The sequence below is a fragment of the Aotus nancymaae genome, unplaced genomic scaffold (genome assembly GCF_030222135.1).
Source record: "Aotus nancymaae isolate 86718 unplaced genomic scaffold, 86718_ANA_hifiasm-v0.15.2.pri h1tg000003l, whole genome shotgun sequence".
NCBI lineage: Eukaryota > Metazoa > Chordata > Mammalia > Primates > Aotidae > Aotus > Aotus nancymaae.
In genome coordinates this window covers 38,610,897-38,629,770 of record NW_026988414.1, presented here as the reverse complement: position 1 = coordinate 38,629,770, position 18,874 = coordinate 38,610,897, and the positions used below count along the sequence as shown (strand labels likewise).

Below are 18,874 nucleotides of genomic sequence, written 5' to 3'. Positions count from 1 at the left end.
GAACATAGAGACCAAAAGAAGTAATCATAATGTCACTGTGTGAGGCCTTTTTGGAAAAGCCAAAAAGATTCCCTAAATCCTAGGGCTGGGCGCGGTGGCTCACACCTGTAATCCCAGCACTTTGGGAGGCCGAGGCGGGTAGATCATGAGGTCAAGAGATCGAGACCATCCTGGTCAATATGGTGAAACCCTGTCTCTACTAAAAATACTAAAAATTAGCTGGGCATGGCGGCACGTGCCTGTAATCCCAGCTACTCAGGAGGCTGAGGCAGGAGAATTGCCTGAGCCCAAGAGGCGGAGTTTGCGGTGAGCCGAGATCCGCCATTGCACTCCAGCCTGGATAACAAGAGCGAAACTCTGTCTCAAAAAAAAAAAAAAAAAGATACCCTAAATCCCATCCACTAGGGAGGCTGAGGCAGGAGGATCGCTTGAACCCAGGAGTTGAGTCTGAAATGGAGCAGGGATCCTTCTTAAAAGCCTGTCAGGCCTCCCAAGCATAAAAATAAAAATTCTAGACTGGACTCATACCTGTAAGCTCAGCACTTTGGGACGCCAAGGAAGAAGGATTTCGAATTGCTCTAGTATATTGACTTTGGAAACAAAAGACATCGTTCTATTTATAGCATTCTGTTTTTGGTAGTGGTACTTCCATTTACAAAATTTAGTAATTCTAGATCGTTGATAATGTCAAATCCTAGAAAAAATAGCGTAGCATTCCTACATGTGATTTTAACGTTATTCTCAAAGAGTTGTTGGCCGAAGATTCATTTCATGAATCCAATTTTTCCAAAATAGAAAATTCTGATGATTCAGATGATCCTGATGTTAGGTCTGTTTAGAAATAACTCTAAGAGCCGGGTGTGGTGGCTCACACCTGTAATCCAAGCACTTTGGGAGGCCGAGTCGGGTGGATCACGAGGTCAAGAGATTGAGACCATCCTGGTCAACATGGTGAAACCCCGTCTCTACTAAAAATACAAAAAATTAGCTGGGCATGGTGGCACGTGCCTGTAATCCCAGCTACTTAGGAGGTTGAGGCAGGAGAATTGCCTGAACCCAGGAGGCGGAGGTTGCAGTGAGCCGAGATCGCGCCATTGCACTCCAGCCTGGGTAACAAGAGCGAAACTCCGTCTCAAAAAATAAATAAATAAATAAATAAATAAAAAGTAATAACTCTAAGAACAGTTTTGTTTGTTTGTTGGTTTTTTTTTTTTTTTTTTTAAGGCTAGTCAAGTGAAGCAGTGGGAGTGGAGAAGGAACAAAGAAATCTGTAACTGGTTGTGATCAATTAGTTTTAAACACCACTGCACTCGGACCAGCCTGTTGGTTTGTTTTTTTAAAGACGAGTTTCACCATGTTGGTCAGGCTGGTCTTGAACTCCCAACCTCAGGTGATCCGCCCGCCTTGACCTCCAAAGTGCTTGGATTACAAGCGTGAGCCACCGCACCCGGCCAGAACAGTTTTTATACTTCATGCTTACATTGAAAACCAGCCATATTTGCTTCAGCCTCAATGAGCATCTTTATGTGAAAAAATTAAATGAGCACTAGTGGTGAGCTGCACTTTTTTTTTTTCTAAACCAGGAAAGGGTTAAAAACCATTGCTTAGGCTAGACAAAGTGGTTCATGCCTATAACCCCAGCACTTTGGGAGGCCAAGACGGGAGGATCCCTTGAGTCCAGGAGTTCGAGACCAGCCTCGCCAATACGGCAAAACTCCCATCTCTACTAAAAAATACAAAAATTAGCGGGGAGTGGTGGTACACACCTGTAGACCCAGCTACTCAGGTGGCTGAGGCACAAAAATCACTAGAACTGGAGAGGTAGAGGTTGCGGTGAGCCAAGATCATACCACTGCACTCCAGCCTGGGCAACAGAGCAAGACACTGTCAAAAAACAAACAAACAAAGAAAACCTGTAAACCCAGAACTTTGGGAGGCCAAGGCGGGTGGATCACCTGAGGTCGGGAGTTCAGTACTAGCCTGGCCAACATGGCAAAACCCTGTCTTTACTAAAAATACAAAAATTAGGCCAGGCGTGGTGGATCACGCCTGTAATCCCAGCACTTTTGGGACAAGGTCAGGAGTTTGAGACCAGCCTGGCCAACATGGTGAAACCCTGTCTCTACTAATCTACTTAAAAAATACAAAAATTAGCTGGGCTCGGTGGCATGAGCCTGTAATCCCAACTACTCAGGAGGCTGAGGCGGGAGAATTGCTTGAACCTGGGAGGTGGAGGTTGCAGTGAGCTGAGATCCAGCCACTGTACTCCAGCCTGGGCAACAGAGCAAGATTCCGTCTCAAAAAAAAAAAAAGGGCTGGGCGCAGTGATTCACCCCTGTAATCCCAGCGCTTTCGGAGGCTGAGGTGGGGGGATCACAAGGTCAGGCGATCAAGACCATCCTGGCCAATATGGTAAAACCCTGTCTCTACTAAAAATACAAAAATTAGCTAGGCATGGTTGCACACACCTGTATTCCCAGCTACTCGGGAGGCTGAGGCAGGAGAATTGCTTGAACTTGCAGAGGTTGCAGTGAACTGAGATCATGCCACTGCACTTCAGCCTGGGCGACAAGATCGAAACTCTGTCTCAAAGAAAAAAAAAAAAAGGACCAGGTGTGGTGGCTCCCGCCTGTAATCCCAGCACTTTGGGAGGCTGAGACAGGCAGATCATGAAGTCAGGAGTTCAAGACCAGCCTGACCAACATGGTGAAAACCCATCTCTACTAAAAATACAAAAATTAGCCGGGCATGGTGGCACACGCTTTTAATCCCAGCTACTCAGGAGGCTGAGGCAGAATTGCTTGAACCCAGGAGGCAGAGGTACAGTGAGCCAAGATTGTGCCATTGTACTGCAGCCTGGGTGGTGACAGAGCAAGACTCTGTCTCAAAAAAATAAAAAAATTAGCCAGTTGTGGTGGTGCATGCCTGGTAGTCCCAGGTCCTTGGGAGGCTGAGGCACAAGAATTATTTCAACCTGGAGGCAGAGGTTACAGTTAGCCAAGATTGCGCCACCGCACTCCAGCCTTGTCAACAAAGAGAGACTCCATCTCAAAAAACAAAACCAAAAAAATCCTTTGCTTATGGCCGGGCATGGTGGCTCACACCTATAATCCCATAATTTTTGGAGGCCAAGATTGGCAAATTGCTTGAGTCCAAGAGTTTGAGACCAGCCTGGGCTACATGGCAAAATCTCATCTCTAAAAAGAAATGCAAAAATTAGCCGGTGCTGGTGGTACACACCAGTAGTACAAGCTACTCTAGGGGGCTGAGGTGGGAGGATCAATTGAGCCTGGGAGGTCAAGGCTACAGTGAGCCATGATCACACCACTGCACTCCAGCCTGGGCAACAGAGCAAGACACTGTCTCAATAAAAACAAATCTTTTCTTATAAGCCATTCAGGAGGTCACATTTTAAGCATGAGCTGCCTGATTCTTCTTGCTTGGTGCTCTGCAAATACATGCCCTCCTTTCTCCTACTATAAAACCTCAATATACATGTTTGTTTTATTGCACCAGGCAAGTATCCTAGTTTAATTCAGTAACAAGTTCAGCCTTGGCAACATACCAAGACCTCATCTCTAAACAAAAATAAAAATAGACCAAGCATAGAGGCTCACATGTGTAATCCCAGCATGTTGGGATGCCGAGGCAGGAGGATCACTTGAGCCCAGGATTTCAAGACCAGCCTGGGCAACATAGGGAGATGTCATCTCTACAAAAAGTCAAAAAATTGGCTGGGCATGGTGGGTCTAGCCTGTAATCCCAGCACTTTGAGAGGCCAAGGCAGGCTGATCACTTGAGGTCAGGAGTTCAAGACCAGCCTGACCAACAAGGAGAAACCCTGTCTCTACTAAATATACAAAATTAGCCAGGCATGGTGGCATATGCCTGTAATCCCAGCTACTTGGGAAGTTTAGGCAGGAGAATCTCTTGAACCTGGGAGGCAGAGGTTGCAGTGAGCTGAGATTGCAACATTGCACTCCAGCCTGGGCAACAAGAGTGAAACTCTGTCTGAAAAAAAAAAAGGAAAAAAAAGCTGGGGCAGTGGCTCATGCCTGTAATCCCAGCACATTTGGAGGCCAAGGTGGGTGGATCACCTGTGATCAGGAGTTCCAGATCAGCCTGGCCAACATGGTGAAACCCCATCTCTACTAAAAATACCAAAAAAAAATTAGCCAGGCATGGTGGGGCACCCTGTAATCCCAGCTACTTGGGAGTCTGAGACAGGAGAATTGCTTGAACCCAGGAGGCAGAGGCTGCAGTGAGCCAAGATTGGGCCACTGCATTCCAGCCTGGGTGATAGAGAGAGACTTGGTCGCAAAAAAAAAAAAAAGAAAGAAAGAAAGACCCAGCCTGGCATGGTGACTCATACCTATAATCCCAGCACTTTAGGAGGCCGATGTGGGTGGATTACTGGAGGTCAGGAGGTCTCTACTAAAAATACAAAATTAGCTGGGCATGGTGGTGTTTGCCTGTTATCCCAGCTACTCAGGAGGCTGAAGCAGGAGAATCACTCAACCCGGGAGGTGGAGGTTGCAGTGAGCCGAGATCCTGCCACTGCACTCCAACCTTGGCAAAAAGAGAGAAACTCCATCTCAAAAAAAAAAAAAAAAAAAATAGGGATAGAAAAATTAATCAGAGTTTAAGCTAGACTTCACAAATATCCACCGCCATGAGAGGAGTGTGCTTGCTTTCCATTCCTAAGAACACAGACTCTTCCTCTTCCCCTGCCAGGAATAGCTAAACGTAAGGAGACAATTCGTTAGCAATGTAGGGAAAAAGATTTAGAACCACACTGCACTCCACGTAACTGTTAACCTAAATAACAGAGAGAGGCTCTCTAAAGAAAATGGTATTTATTCAGAAATAAGGCATTGCAATGGGAATTCATATACCATAGTAAACTATGTGTGTATTCAGGAAAGGAAAAGAGAACAAAATTTTCAAAGGAGAGATGACAAGGATTGTATAATTGTTTTGAGATAATTATCTTTGGCTATTAATCCAGGGGTTAATAACAAGGATAATGCTAGTTTGAAGTTGGGTAGGCAGTTGTTGGGAAAATGTCCTTCGTAGAAGTATTTTTTTGTGTAAGATTGTGATGGCCATTGTCCAAGGTTGCAGTTTGGCAGTCTTTTGTGATAGCTTTTGTTTTCAGGCATTTATGTATGAGAATCCTCTCTTCATGGTCTTCCTCAGCACTATTTCTCAGAGTTTTTTTCTTGTTGTGGTTGTTGTTTTGAGACAGAGTCTCACTCTGTCGCCCACACTGGAGTGCAGTGAGGCAATCTCAGCTTACTGCAATGTCTGCCTCCTGGGTTCAAGTGATTCTCCTGCCTCAGCCTCTGGAGTAGCTGAGATTACAGGCACGTGCCATCACGCCCAGGTAATTTTTGTATTTTTAGTAGAGACGGGGGTTCCACCATATTGGTCAGGCTGGTGTTGAACTCCTGACCTCCTGATCCGCTGGCCTTGGGCTCCCAAAGTTCTGGGATTATAGGTGTGAGCTACCAAGCCTGGCCTGTTGTCGTTTTGACACAAGTGACTCGATTTTGATTCTGACAACTTTCATATACCAAGTGGCTTAAGGTAATAGGGGAAACCTAACGTTCGTTGTGTGTCAGGCACAGTTCTTCTTATCTTTCTCCCAATTATAAATATTCAAGGTAATTAATCTGATTTTACAGAACAGGGAGTGGAGGACACATTAAATAGGTGATCCAGGATTCTAAACTTTTTTTTTTTTTTTTTTATGAGATGGAGTTTCGCTGTTGTTACACAGGCTGGAGTGCAATGGCGCGATCTCGGCTCACTGCAACCTCCGCCTCCTGGGTTCAGGCAATTCTCCTGCCTTGGCCTCCTGAGTAGCTGGGATTACAGGCACACGCCACCATGCTCAGCTAATTTTTTGTATTTTTAGTAGAGACGGGGTTTCACCATGTTGACCATGATGGTCTCGATCTCTTGACCTCGTGATCCACCCGCCTCGGCCTCCCAAAGTGCTTGGATTACAGGCATGAGCCACCGCGCCCAGCCCAACTTTTTTTTTTTTGAGACGGGGTCTCGCTATGTTGCCCAGGCTGGAGTGCAGTGGCTATTCAAAGGCGCGATCCTACTACTGATCAGCACAGGAGTTTTGATCTGCTCCATTTCCAACCTGGGCCGGTTCACCCCTCCTTAGGCCACCTGGTGGTCCCCCACTCCCGGGAAGTCACCATATTGATGCCGAACTTAGTGTGGACACCTGATCGGCATAGCGCACTATAGTCCAGAACTCCTGGGCTCAAGCGATCCTCCCACCTCAGCCTCCCAAGTAGCTGGAACTACAGGCACACACCACTGCACCCGGCAACTTTTTTTTTTTTTTTTGAGAAGGAGTCTTACTCTGTAGCCCAGGCTGGAGTGCAATGATGTGATCTCGGCTTATTGCAACCTCCACCTCCCACGTTCAAACAATACTCCTGTCTCAGCCTCCCAAGTAGCTGGGACTACAGGCACCTGCCACCACGCCTGGCTAATTTTGGTATTTTTCGTAGAGACAGTGTTTCACCATATTGGTCAGGCTGATTTTGAACTCCTGACCTCAGGTGATCCACCCACCTCAGCCTCCCAAAGTGCTGGGATTACAGGAGTGAGCCACCATGCCCAGCCTAAACTTTTATTCCAAAGCCAGTGCTCTTTCTACTAAGCCAAGCTGCCACTCTATAGAAAATTGTCAATTTTTTTTTTTTTGAGACAAGGTGTCACTCTGTCACCCAGGCTGGAATGCAGTGGTGGGATCAGGGATCACTGCATCCTGGACCTCCTGGGCTCAGGTGATTCTCTCACCTCAGTCTCCCAAGTAGCTAGGACTACAGGTGCATGCCAATATGCCTGGCTAATTTTTTTTTTGAGACAAAGTCTTGCTCTGTTACCAACCTGGAGTACAGTGGCGCAATCTTGGCTCACTGCAACCTCCACTGCCTAGGTTCAAGCAATTCCCTTGCTTCAGCCTCCCACGACTGGTTAATTTTTAAATCTAATTAAATTTAGTGTTTGTAGAGATGGAGTCTTGCTATGTTGCCCAGCCTAGCCTTGAACTCCTGGCCCCAAGTGATCCTCCTATCTTGGTCTCTCAAAACACTGGGACTATAGGCTTGAACCACCATGCCTAGCCCTCTATGTAACATTAAAAAAAAACAAAATTAAAAGGTAAACAATAGATCTGGCCTGGTGAGCTGGCTCATGCCTGTAATCCCAGCACTTTAGGAGGCCGAGGTGGGTGGATCATGAGATCAGGAGATGGAGACCATCCTGGCCAACATGATGAAACCTGTCTCTACTAAAATAAAATTAAAAAAAAAAAAAAATTAGCTGGGCGTGGTAGTTTGCGCCAGTAGTCCCAACTACTAGGGAGGCTAAAGCAGGGGAATTGCTTGAACCCGGGTGGCGGAGGTTGCAGTGAGCCAAGATTGTGCCACTGCACCCCAGCTTGGCAACAGAGCAAGACTTTGTCTCAAGAAAAAAAAAAAAAATTAGCCAGGCATGTTGGCATGCTCCTGTAGTCCTAGCTACTTGGGAAGCTGAGGTGAGAAGAATCACCTGAGCCCAGGAGGTCCAGGATGCAGTGAGCCCTGATCCCGCCACTGCATTCCAGCCTGGATGACAGAGTGACACCTTGTCTCAAAAAAAAAAAAGTTGACAATTTTCTGTAGACTGGCAGCTTGGCTTAGTAGAAAGAGCACCGGCTTTGGAATAAAAGTTTAGGCTGGGCATGGTGGCTCACTCCTGTAATCCCGGCACTTTGGGAGGCCGAGATGGGTGGATCACCTGAGGTCAGGAGTTCAAGACCAGCCTGACTAATATGGTGAAACACCATCTCTACTAAAAATACAAAAATTAGCCATGCATGGTGGTTCATGCCTGTAATCCCAACTACTTGGGAGGCCAAGGCAGGAGAATCGCTTGAACCTGGGAGGCGGAGGTTGCAGTGAGCCAAGATAGCACCATTGCACTCCAGCCTTGGGTGATAAGAGTGAAACTCTGGGGCCGGGCGCGGTGGCTCACGCCTGTAATCCCAGCACTTTGGGAGGCCGAGGCGGGTGGATCACGAGGTCAAGCGATCAAGACCATCCCGGTCAACATGGTGAAACCCCGTCTCTATTAAAAATACAAAAAAATTAGCTGGGCATGGTGGCGTGTGCCTGTAGTCCCAGCTACTCAGGAGGCTGAGGCAGGAGAATTGCCTGAACCCAGGAAGCGGAGGTTGCGATGAGCCGAGATCGCGCCATTGCACTCCAGCCTGGGTAACAAGAGCGAAACTCCGTCTCAAAAAAAAAAAAAAGAGTGAAACTGAAAAAAAAAAAGCATTCTCTTGTTTGGGTAATAGGACTACAAATTGTCATAAACGTTTTGGAAAACAAAAAGTCATAACATATTAAAGCATTGAAATCCATTCTTATACTCTGCCCTAAAGAAATAATTTTAATTTTTTTTTTCGAGACGGGGTTTCACCCTCTGGGTCAGACTGGTCTTGAACTTCTGACTTCAGGCAATCCATCCACCTTGGCCTCCCAAAGTGCTGGGATTACAGGTGTGAGCCACCATGCCCAGCCAGGAAATAATTTTAAAAATGGAAAAGTTGTTATGCAGAGAAAACATTTATGTCACGTTTATTTATAACTGCAAATATTGGAAGCATCTGACATATCTGACTGTAGAGGAATGGTTAAGTAAATTATGGTATTCATGATAGATCATATTATGCAGCCTTTATAAATAACATTTTCACTTGGCGTAGTGGCTCACGCCTGTAATCCAAGCACTTTGGAGGCCAAGGCGGGTGGATCACCTGAGGTCAGGAGTTCAAGACCAGCCTGACCAACATGGTGAAACCCCGTTTTAATATTTAAAAATAAATAAATAAATAATAAATAAATAAATAACATTTTCAAAAAACATGCCAGGACATGGGAAAATGCTTGCTATGTACTTTTAGGTATAAAGCCAAAACCAAATCTGTGAGTAAATATAACTATGTAAGAACATAATGTATAAGAAAGGCTTTACAAATACATCAAAAGAGGCCGGGTGCGGTGGCTCACGCCTGTAATCCCAGCACTTTGGGAGGCCAGGGCGGGTGGATCACAAGGTCAAGAGATCGAGACCATCCTGGTCAACATGGTGAAACCCCGTCTCTACTAAAAATACAAAATATTAGCTGGGCATGGTGGCGCGTGCCTGTAATCCCAGCTACTCAGGAGGCTGAGGCAGGAGAATTGCCTGAACCCAGGAGGCGGAGGCTGCGGTGAGCTGAGATTGTGCCATTGCACTCCAGCCTGGGTAACAACAGCGAAACTCCGTCTCAAAAATAAATAAATAAATAAAATCAAAAGAATAGAAAATGGCAATTTAGATAACATTTTCAGTTCTCTGTAATTTCAAATTGCTTTTAATACTCAGGTCTTAGGCCCAGCTACTTGGGAGGCTGAGGCAAAAGAATCGCTTGACCCCGGGAGGCGGAGGTTGCAGTAAGCCGAGATCACGCCACTGCATTCTAGTATGGGTGACACAGGGTCCATCTCAAAAATTAAAAAAAGGTATTCAGGTCTTACTTTTTTTTTTTTTTTTTTTGTTGAGACGGAGTTTCGCTCTTGTTACCCAGGCTGGAGTGCAATGGCGCGATCTCGGCTCACCGCAACCTCCGCCTCCTGGGTTCAGGCAATTCTCCTGCCTCAGCCTCCTGAGTAGCTGGGATTACAGACATGCGCCACCATGCCCAGCTAATTTTTTGTGTTAGTAGAGACGGGGTTTCACCATGTTGACCAGGATGGTCTCGATCTGTTGACCTTGTGATCCACCCGCCTCGGCCTCCCAAAGTGCTGGGATTACAGGCTTGAGCCACCGCGCCCGGCCAGGTCTTACTTTTATTTTAAATAATGTTTAAGCAAATATTTAGGGCTATTGAAGGTTGTATGCTTTTAGAGAGAAATCCATTATATATGAATATAATAGCTTATCAGGGAAGATCCAATTTCTAGGATGTTGTTATGGACTGAATTATGGTCCCCCACCCCACAATTCATATGTTGAAGTACTACAGTATGTGACTGTCTTCAGAGCTAAGATGTTTAAAGAGGTAACTGAGATAGTTAAGGTTAAATTAGATCATCGGGGTGGACCCTAATTTAACTAATCCAATAGGTCTTTTTTTTTTTATAAGATGGGAGTCTTGCTCTGTCGCCAGGCTGGAGTGCAGTGGTGCAATCTCGGCTCACTGCACCTCTGCCTCCCGGTTTCAAGTGAGTCTCCTGCCTCAGCCTCTGAGTAGCTGGGATTACAGGCAAGCACCACCACACCCGGCTAATTTTTGTATTTTTAGTAGAGACAGCGGTTTCACCATATTTGTCAGGCTGGTCTTGAACTCCTGACCTCGTGATCCACCCACCTTGGCCTCCCAAAGTGCCGGGATTACAGGCATGAGCCATGGCGCCCAGCCAATTTTTTGTATTTTCAGTAGAACGGGGGTTTCACCATGTTGCCCAGGCTGGTGTCAAACTCCTGAACTCAGGCGATCCGCCTGCCTCTGCCTCCCAAAATGCTGGGATTACAGGCGTGAGCCACTGCGTCCCAGTACATATACTTTAAATCATCTTTAGATTCTTTATAATACGTAATACTTTTGTAAATACTGTGTAAATAGTTGTATTGTTTAGGGAATAATGACAAGTTAAAAAAAACTGTGTATTTTCAGTACAGACACAACTTTTTTTTTTTTTTTTTAGTCAGAGATGTGGTCTTGCTTTGTTGTCCAGGCTGGACTAGAACTCTTGTGCTCAAGTGATCCTCCCACCTCAGTCTTCCAAGTAGCTGGGATGACAGGTGTGTACCATGACGCCTGGCCTTCCTCCCACCTCCAATTTTTTTTCCTTTGAGTCAGGTTCTTGCTCCGTTGCCCAGACTGAGTGCAGTGTTACCATCACTGCTGACTGCAGCCTCAACCTCCCAGACTCAAGCAATCCTCCCACCTCAGCTTCCTGAGTAGCTGGGACTACAGTCGTGCTCCACCACAACTGGCTAATTTTTTTTTTTTTTTTTGTATGTTTTGTAGAGACAGGGTTTTGCCGTGTTGCCCAGGCTGTCCAATATTTATGATCTGTCATTGGTTGAATCCAGAGATATGGAGGGTTGGCTGTACTTTGTTTTTAATTTTTAATTTAATTTATTATTATTATTTGTTTTTGAGACAGAGTCTCTCTCTGTTGCCTAGGCTGGAGTGCAGTGGCAGGATCTCGAATCACTGCAAATTCTGCCTCCTGGGTTCAAGCAATTCTCCTGCCTCAGCCTCCCAAGTAGCTGGGATTACAGGCATGTGCCATCATGCATGGCTAATTTTTGTATTTTTAGTAGAGACGGGGTTTCACCATTTGGCCAGACTGGTCTCGAACTCCTGACCTCAGGTGATCCATCCGTCTTAGGCTCCCCAAGTGCTGGGATTACAGGAATGAGCCATCTCGCCTGGCCTATTTATTTTTTTGAAACTATGTCTTGTTCTGTTACCCAGACTGGAGTGCAGTGGCACGATCTCAACTCACTGCAACCTCTGCCTGCTCTCCAGGGTTCAAGTGATTCTCCTGCCTCAGCCACCTGAGTAGCTGGGACTACAAGGCGTGGACTACCATGCACAGATAATTTTTGTTGTTTTTTTTTTAGTAGAGACAGGGTTTCTGAGTGCCTCAGCCTCCCAAAGTGCTAGGATTACAGGTGTGAGCCATTGAGCCCAGCTTTTATTATTTTTCTAAGTCAGAGTCTCACTCAGTTGCCCAAGCTGGAGTGCAGCAGTGGGAACATGGCTCACTGCAGCCTTGACCTTCTGGGTTCATGCAGTCCTTCTGCCTGTCTCTGGTGTAGCTGGGACCACAGGTGCACCCCACCACGCCCAGCTAATTTTTAAATTTTTTGTAGAGATGGTGTCTCATTTTGTTGCCCAGATTGGTCTCAAACTCCTGAGCTCAAGTGATACTTCAGCCTCCCAAAGGGCTTGGGATTACAGGTGTGAGCCACCATGCCCGGCCCTAGTATACTTTACAACCAATATGACTCCTCTGCCTACTTCTCAAAAGCAGAGCTCCAGCTTTCCTCTCCCACTTTACTTATCTTTCCTGCTCATTGGAGTCCCTTCCTCCTCCATCCTAAGACTTTCAGTACTCTGTACCCTTTGTCTGCCACTAGCCCCCACTCTCTCTGTAACACCTACATTCTCATAACCCAAGTCTCACTTCTTCCTCAGGCTGACCTCTCCAGAGAATCCCAGCCCTCATTAACCCCCAGCCCCATCTCACACACTGAAACTCTCTGTTGTATTAACTCATCATTTGTGTGGGTCTCGTTATTGAGACTATTAATATAAATTATTTTGAAAGAAGAAAAGCCCATCTTGTACTTATTCTGAATTCTCTTTGGTCTGTCTCTCATGGAACTGAGTGAATGGACTCTGTAAATTCTTATGGTTTAAAGAGGAGAAAAGGAAAACTAATATATGACCTAAAGAGTGGGTGGCAGCGGAAAAATAAATAAATAAATGGAAAATGAATATAGTCAGCCCTCCACATCCATAGGTTCCTCATCCATGGCTTCAACCAACCACAGATGGAAAATAGTCAAAAGTAAATATAACAATCCAAGAATAAAAAATGACAGGGCTGGGCACAGTGGCTCATGCCTACAATCCCAGCACTTTGGGAGGCCAAGGGAAGCAGATCACATGAGCTCAGGGGTTCAAGACCAGCCTGGCCAATATAGTGAAACTCTCTCTGCTAAAAATACAAAAATTAGCCAGGTGTGGTGGCAGGTGCCTGTAGTCCCAGCTACTCGGGAGGCTGAGGCAGGAGAATCGCTTGAACCCAGGAGGTGGAGGTTGCAGTGAGCCGAGATCATGCCACTACACTCCAGCCTGGGCGACAAAAGGGAAAGTCCATCTCCAAAAAAAAAAAAGAAAGAAAAAGAAAAAAACAAAACAAAAAACACACAAGTTTTAAAACACAGCATTACAACTATTTACGTAGCATTTGGGATTATAGGCATGGGCCACTGTGCCTGGTCTCATATCTGTATTTCTAGCACCCAGCACAAAATCTAGCTCATAGTAAGCACAGAATAATTATTTTTTAAATGAAGAGTGATGTTTCTGAAGACTTATATTGTGAAATCTGTTTTGCATTTTCACATTTTGCTTTCAAGGAGGATTGTAGAAACCAATATACACGCACTTACATATACAAGTTAGAATTCATCAAATTCTAGAGATGGAAGTAATCTAAGACAAGTTTGACCTAGAATTTATTGTATGCCCACTATGTGCCCGGCTATGTTCTGGGTGCTGTGAAGAATAAAATGAAAAAACAATCCTTGACACAATGTTTCAAAATGCTAGCACAATATAGTTTGTTTTCAACAAATATCTAATGAAAAATAGGAAGAGAGACTAGGAGAAGGTTACAAGCCAGGAGTTTGAGACCAGCCTGGGCAACATTGGGAAACCCCATCTCTACAAAAAATATAAAAATTATCTGGGTGTGGTGGCATGCTGGACAGATAATCCAGGCAGTCAGGAATTCCAGGCAGGAGAAACTGTGTAAACAGGCAGAGGAGTAGTAAGTCCAAGATAGATTCAAAAACCAGTTTCGCGGGACTCCATGTTTGGGTCCCCTTCCGTGAACACGCTTGTGGAAGCTGTCTTTCTCTTTCCTGGATTTTCCCTCTGGGGGTTCCCTTCCACACTCTCTCATGGAAGCCTGTCTTACCCTCCTAAACTCTATCTCTCCCTATTCCTTTCCACTCAGTGTGGAAGCTGCTTTCCTCTCCTGGATTCCATCTTTCTGGATTCTCTAACTCAATGTGAGAGTTAGCTGTTTCTTCTCTCTCCTTCTCCTGTTTCTCTCTCTCTCTCTCCAAATAAATCACTTTCTACAAACAAACAAAAAACCAGTTTCACTACAGGGAAGGTACTTTGGGAGTCGATGTAGTAAAGATAAAGTGTTATAGAGGTCAGTATCTGATTGTACGGGGTCTTACATGCCAGCCTAAATAATTTATTTCCTTCATGCCTGTAATCCCAGCACTTTGGGAGGCTGAGGCAGGCGGATCACCTGAGGTTAGAAGTTCAAGACCAGCCTGACCAATATGGTGAAACCCTGTCTTTTTTTAAAAAAAAAAAAAAAAAAAAGAATTTATTTCCTCCTGTTACTAATCCCTGCTAAAATCTCTTTCTATAAAAATTTGAGTGTCAGTAGGGGTCTTCAGAAGTAGAAAAACCCTTAGAGACACTGAGGAATTAAGTTGTAATGGTGGAATGACAGGTGGTGGGTTGATATTTTAGATGAGGAGGCCACTCCTTCAGATCCTCTACTGACATGGCACCAGTTCTGCCAACTTGAGGGTGGGCCAGCTGTGGTCACTAAAGAAAGAACACTTTTGATGGCGCTCACTTGCATATCAACTTTAAATTTGTAAACTTGAGCAAAACTCTTTGATTGCTCTTCCAAGAATGAACACATGGTAGTCATGAGGAGAAACCTGTTCTGATGAGGATTAGTATAATTCCCAGACCAGCCAGAAAAGAAAATAAACTGCCCACAGCACCCAAGAGAGGGAAGGAGAGGGCTTGACAACCTGTTCGGCCCAGACCTTCCCCAATATTCCCCCAGCCAAATGAGAATCTCCTAGCAGCTTGTGCCTTGTTTCAGGCCAAAGGTAGTTCAGTATGGCCTTTTGCAAGGACAGAATGGCTACACCTGTTGGATCCTTAAAAGTAAGACCAGGCCAGGCATAGTGGCTCATGCCTGTAATCTCAGCACTTTGAGATGCAGGAGGATGGCTTAAGCCCAGGATTTCAAGACCAGGCCAGCAACATAGTGAGACACAGTTTCTTTTTTTTTTTTTAATTTTACTTTTAACTTTTTTAAAATATAATTTTTCTTCTTTATTAAAATCAATTTCCTCCTCATTTTATTATTATTTTTGTTTGTTTTACTCTTTTTCCAGTAATGGGTATAAGCAAGTGAGACCCAGTTTCTAAAAAAAAAAAAAGACCAATTGCCTTTGTCTTTTGGTTGAAAAACCACAATACTTCTTGACATTTCTGACGGTCATATCTGGGAAATGACTCCTGAGCTCAACTCCTTCATCTTGCTGGCATAGAAGGAAATATTATCCTTATTTTAAAGAGGAGGATTTGAGGCCCAGAGAGATTAACTGCTATTCTTTCCTCTCCCTAGGATGCCCCTTTGACAAGCAATTATTGTTGTGCACTAAATAAATGCCTGAGAATGTATTAGGTGACGGGAGACAATATATCAGATTTTGTCTTCAAGGCCTTCATAATCTAACAGGTAAACACATATGCAAATCCTTTAAGTGTGTAGAAATAGAGAATTAATTGTACCAGAAGGGGCAGGGCACCAGGTAAGGCCTCAGAGAGGAAAAACTAAGTGTGCAGGATAGAAAAGACTGAGGTTCAGTTGCGTCTTATCAGGTACAAATTCTTGAAAGAAATCTTAAAGAGCTTAGCTCAATATTTCAGGCCAGCGAGGTGGCTCACACCTGTAATCCCAGCACTTTGAGAGGCCGAGACAGGTGGATCCCTTGAGGCCAGGAGTTTGAAACCAGCCTGTGCAACATGGCAAAATCTCGTCTCCACTGAAAATATAAAAATTAGCAACATAGTGAGACCCTGTCTCTACAAGAAACTTAAAAATTAACCATGTGTGGTGGCACATGCCTATAGTCCCAGCTAATTGATGAGCTGAGGAGGGAGGATTGCTTGAACCTAGGAGTTTCAGAGTAGCCTGGGCAACATGGGGGAACCCTATCTATGCTCCCCCCGACAAAAAAAAAAAAGAGAAAAGTTAGCTGGGCATGGTAGTGCATGCCTATAGTTCCAACTACTCAGCTGACTGATGTGGGAGGATCACCTGAACCTGGGGAGGTCAAGGTTGCAGTGAGCCACGATAGTGCCAGTGCATTCCAACCTGGGTGACAGAGTGAGAACCTGTCTCAAACAAAACAAAACAACAACAACAAAAAACCATGCAATACAAAACCCAACAATCAACAAAACGAGCCCTAATCTGTAGCATTTGCTGATTTCTGTGGCATAAATAGCCTATTTAAAGTTATAGTCGGCTGGGCACTGTGGCTCACACCTGTAATCTTAGTACTTTGGGAGGCTGAGGTAGGCAGATCACGTGAGGTCAGGAGTTCGAGACCAGCCTGGCCAACACGTCGAAACCCCGTCTCTACTGAAGATACAAAATTTAGTCGGGCATGGTGGTGCACACCTGTAATCCCAGCTACTTTGGAGGCTGAGGCAGGAGAATTGCTTGAACCCTGGAGGCAGAGGTTGTAGTGAGCAGAGATCGCATCACTGCATTCTAGCCTGGGCGACAGAGAGAGACCTTGTCTCAAAAAATAAATAAATAAATAAAATAAAGTTACAGGATATATCAAGCTACATCAACCTACAATATAATCCTGGAAGTGGAGAGTGAAGTAGTGGAGAACTCTGACTCTGGTGCAGGCAAGTTACTTTATCTTTCTGGACCTCAGTTTCTTCATCTGTAAAATGAGATGATACCAATGCTTCGTCCATGGAGTCGTAAAGGAGATTAAATGCGAATATATGGAAAGCATTTATGGCAGAGCCTCACATTCCATACCTTTTAGCTATTATTAGCCTCTGCTATTAATTTACTGTGTGACCTTGGGCAAGACTCTTTCTGTCTCTGGACCTTAGTTCTTTCACTTGTAAAACAAAGAGGTTTTATTATAAATAATCTTTGACATCCTTCCAGCTCTAAAAATCTTAGGGCCATCTATGACTCCAGTAAAAGAAACCTCAGGCTCCCTTTCTGGCTTATAAGCACTTTTCCTGAAATCACAGGTAAATTGCTCATGTATGGCTAAGAAAAAAAAAAAAATCACAGGTATAAGTCACCTGGGTGATGCAAGAAACAGCCAGGTGGATTCTGTCCAAAGTGGATTCATTCCAAAATGTAAAGTTAAAAGGTTGGGTGTGGTGGCTCACGCCTGTAATACCAGCACTTTTGGAGGCCGAGGCAGATGGATCACTTGAGGTCAAGAGTTCGAGATAAGCCTGGCCAACATGGTGAAACTCTATCTTTACTAAAACAAAAAACAAACAAACAAAAAAAAAACAGAAACAAAGAAACTGAAATACAGAGAGACCTAGAGGCACTACTAATAGAAAGAGACTGAGAAAAAAACACCAGGAAAAAGATTTTTCTGACATTTTTTTTTCCTAACAAGAGAAGGCAAATACAAACAGAGCTGAAGATAAAATAAAAGCTGATTCCCACCACAACTCTGGAGAATTTCTTAGAAAGGCTCATGTTTAAAATAAATACACATGCAGTACAGATGGTGGTATTTCTTGCCTTTTTCCCTACTTTTCACCCTGGGGTATTTTGAGCATGCACCTTCCCCCCAGCCCAAATGCCCAGTGGAATAATCTTACCTGTGTTTCCATTCAGGTCCAGTCCTCCTGGTTGAATCCCATAGGAGCTAGAATCATCACCTTTTATCACCTCAGAACCAAAGATTCTATGAGCGAAAAATGACTTCAGAGCATGCCTCCTCTTCCTGCAATATTTTACATATGAGAAACCGAGGCTCAGGAAGGTTAGGTAACTTACCAAGATCCTACAGACAAATGACAGAGCCATGTTAGATGGCAATCTGTAGTAAGACACATGTCCTTATTAGGTCTCCAGCAAGAAACAGATGGATAATTGAGGAGAGTTTAATAAAGACAAGAGATGTTACAGTGCCCCAGGGCCAGTGATACTGTGGAAACCTGATCACTATTGGGCTTGAAGGGACAACAGGAAGGGAGCAGGGAACAAATGAGAAGGGCCACCTGACAGGGGTCTACAGTGACCCCACTTTTAAGAAGGTGGGGTGTCAGTGGGGAATAAATAACCTCTTGTTTCAATCCTCTTTCCTCCTAATCTCCATTGGGAGAATTTAACCAGAAGGCAGAGGACAAGAAGGCCTACTGATAGAGATCAGGAGTACTGAGCAGGGCAGAGAGTAGATCTGGAGGGGTACATGGAAACATGCCTATCATTACTTTATTTATTATTTTTATTTTATTTTATTTTATTTTATTTTATTTTATTTTTTTTTTTTTTGAGACGGAGTCTCGCTCTTGTTACCCAGGCTGGAGTGCAATGGCGCGATCTCGGCTCACCGCAACCTCCGCCTCCTGGGTTCAGGCAATTCTCCTGCCTCAGCCTCCTGAGTAGCTGGGATTACAGGCACGCACCACCGTGCCCAGCTAATTTTTTTGTATTAATAGAGACGGGGTTTCACAATGTTGACCAGGATGGTCTCGATCTCTCGACCTCGTGATCCACCCGCCTCGGCCTCCCAAAGTGCTGGGATTACAGGCTTGAGCCACCGCGCCCGGCCTATTTTATTTTTTTAAAAGAGACGGTGTTTCACCTGTTGGTCAGGGTGGTTTCGAACTCCTGACCTCAGGTGATCCACCCACCTCAGCCTCCCGAAGTGCTGGGATTACAGGCATGAGCCACCACGCCAGCCTTATTATTTTATTTTTTTGGAGACAGAGTCTTGCTCTGTCGCCCAGGCTGGAGTGCAGTGGTGCAATCTCAGCTCACTGCAACCTCCACCTCCTGGGTTCAAGCAATTCTCCTGCTTCAGCCTCCCAAGTAGCTGGGACTACAGGTGCATGCCACCATGCCCGGCTAATTATTTGTATTTTAGTAGAGACAGAGTTTCACCGTGTTGTCTAGTTTGGTCTCGAACTCCTGAGCTCAGGCAATCCGCTCGCCTCAGTCTCCCAAAGTGCTGGGAT

The 18,874-nt window shown here is 44.9% G+C and overlaps 1 protein-coding gene across 2 annotated transcripts in view; it reads right to left on the bottom strand.

Moving 5' to 3' along the window:
* Nucleotides 1-18,227, bottom strand: part of UBAP2 (ubiquitin associated protein 2) — a 164,280-nt gene extending 146,053 nt beyond the window's left edge. Inside the window, exon 1 of one of the 2 annotated variants that reach the window (XM_064380566.1) lies at nucleotides 17,513-18,227. In XM_064380566.1, coding sequence (XP_064236636.1) covers nucleotides 17,513-17,720 — 208 coding nt within the window. In that variant the 5' untranslated portion in view covers nucleotides 17,721-18,227. The remainder of the gene's footprint in view (nucleotides 1-17,512) is intronic. The other variant, XM_021671541.2, reaches the window with a different exon arrangement.
* Nucleotides 18,228-18,874: the final 647 nt, after the last annotated feature.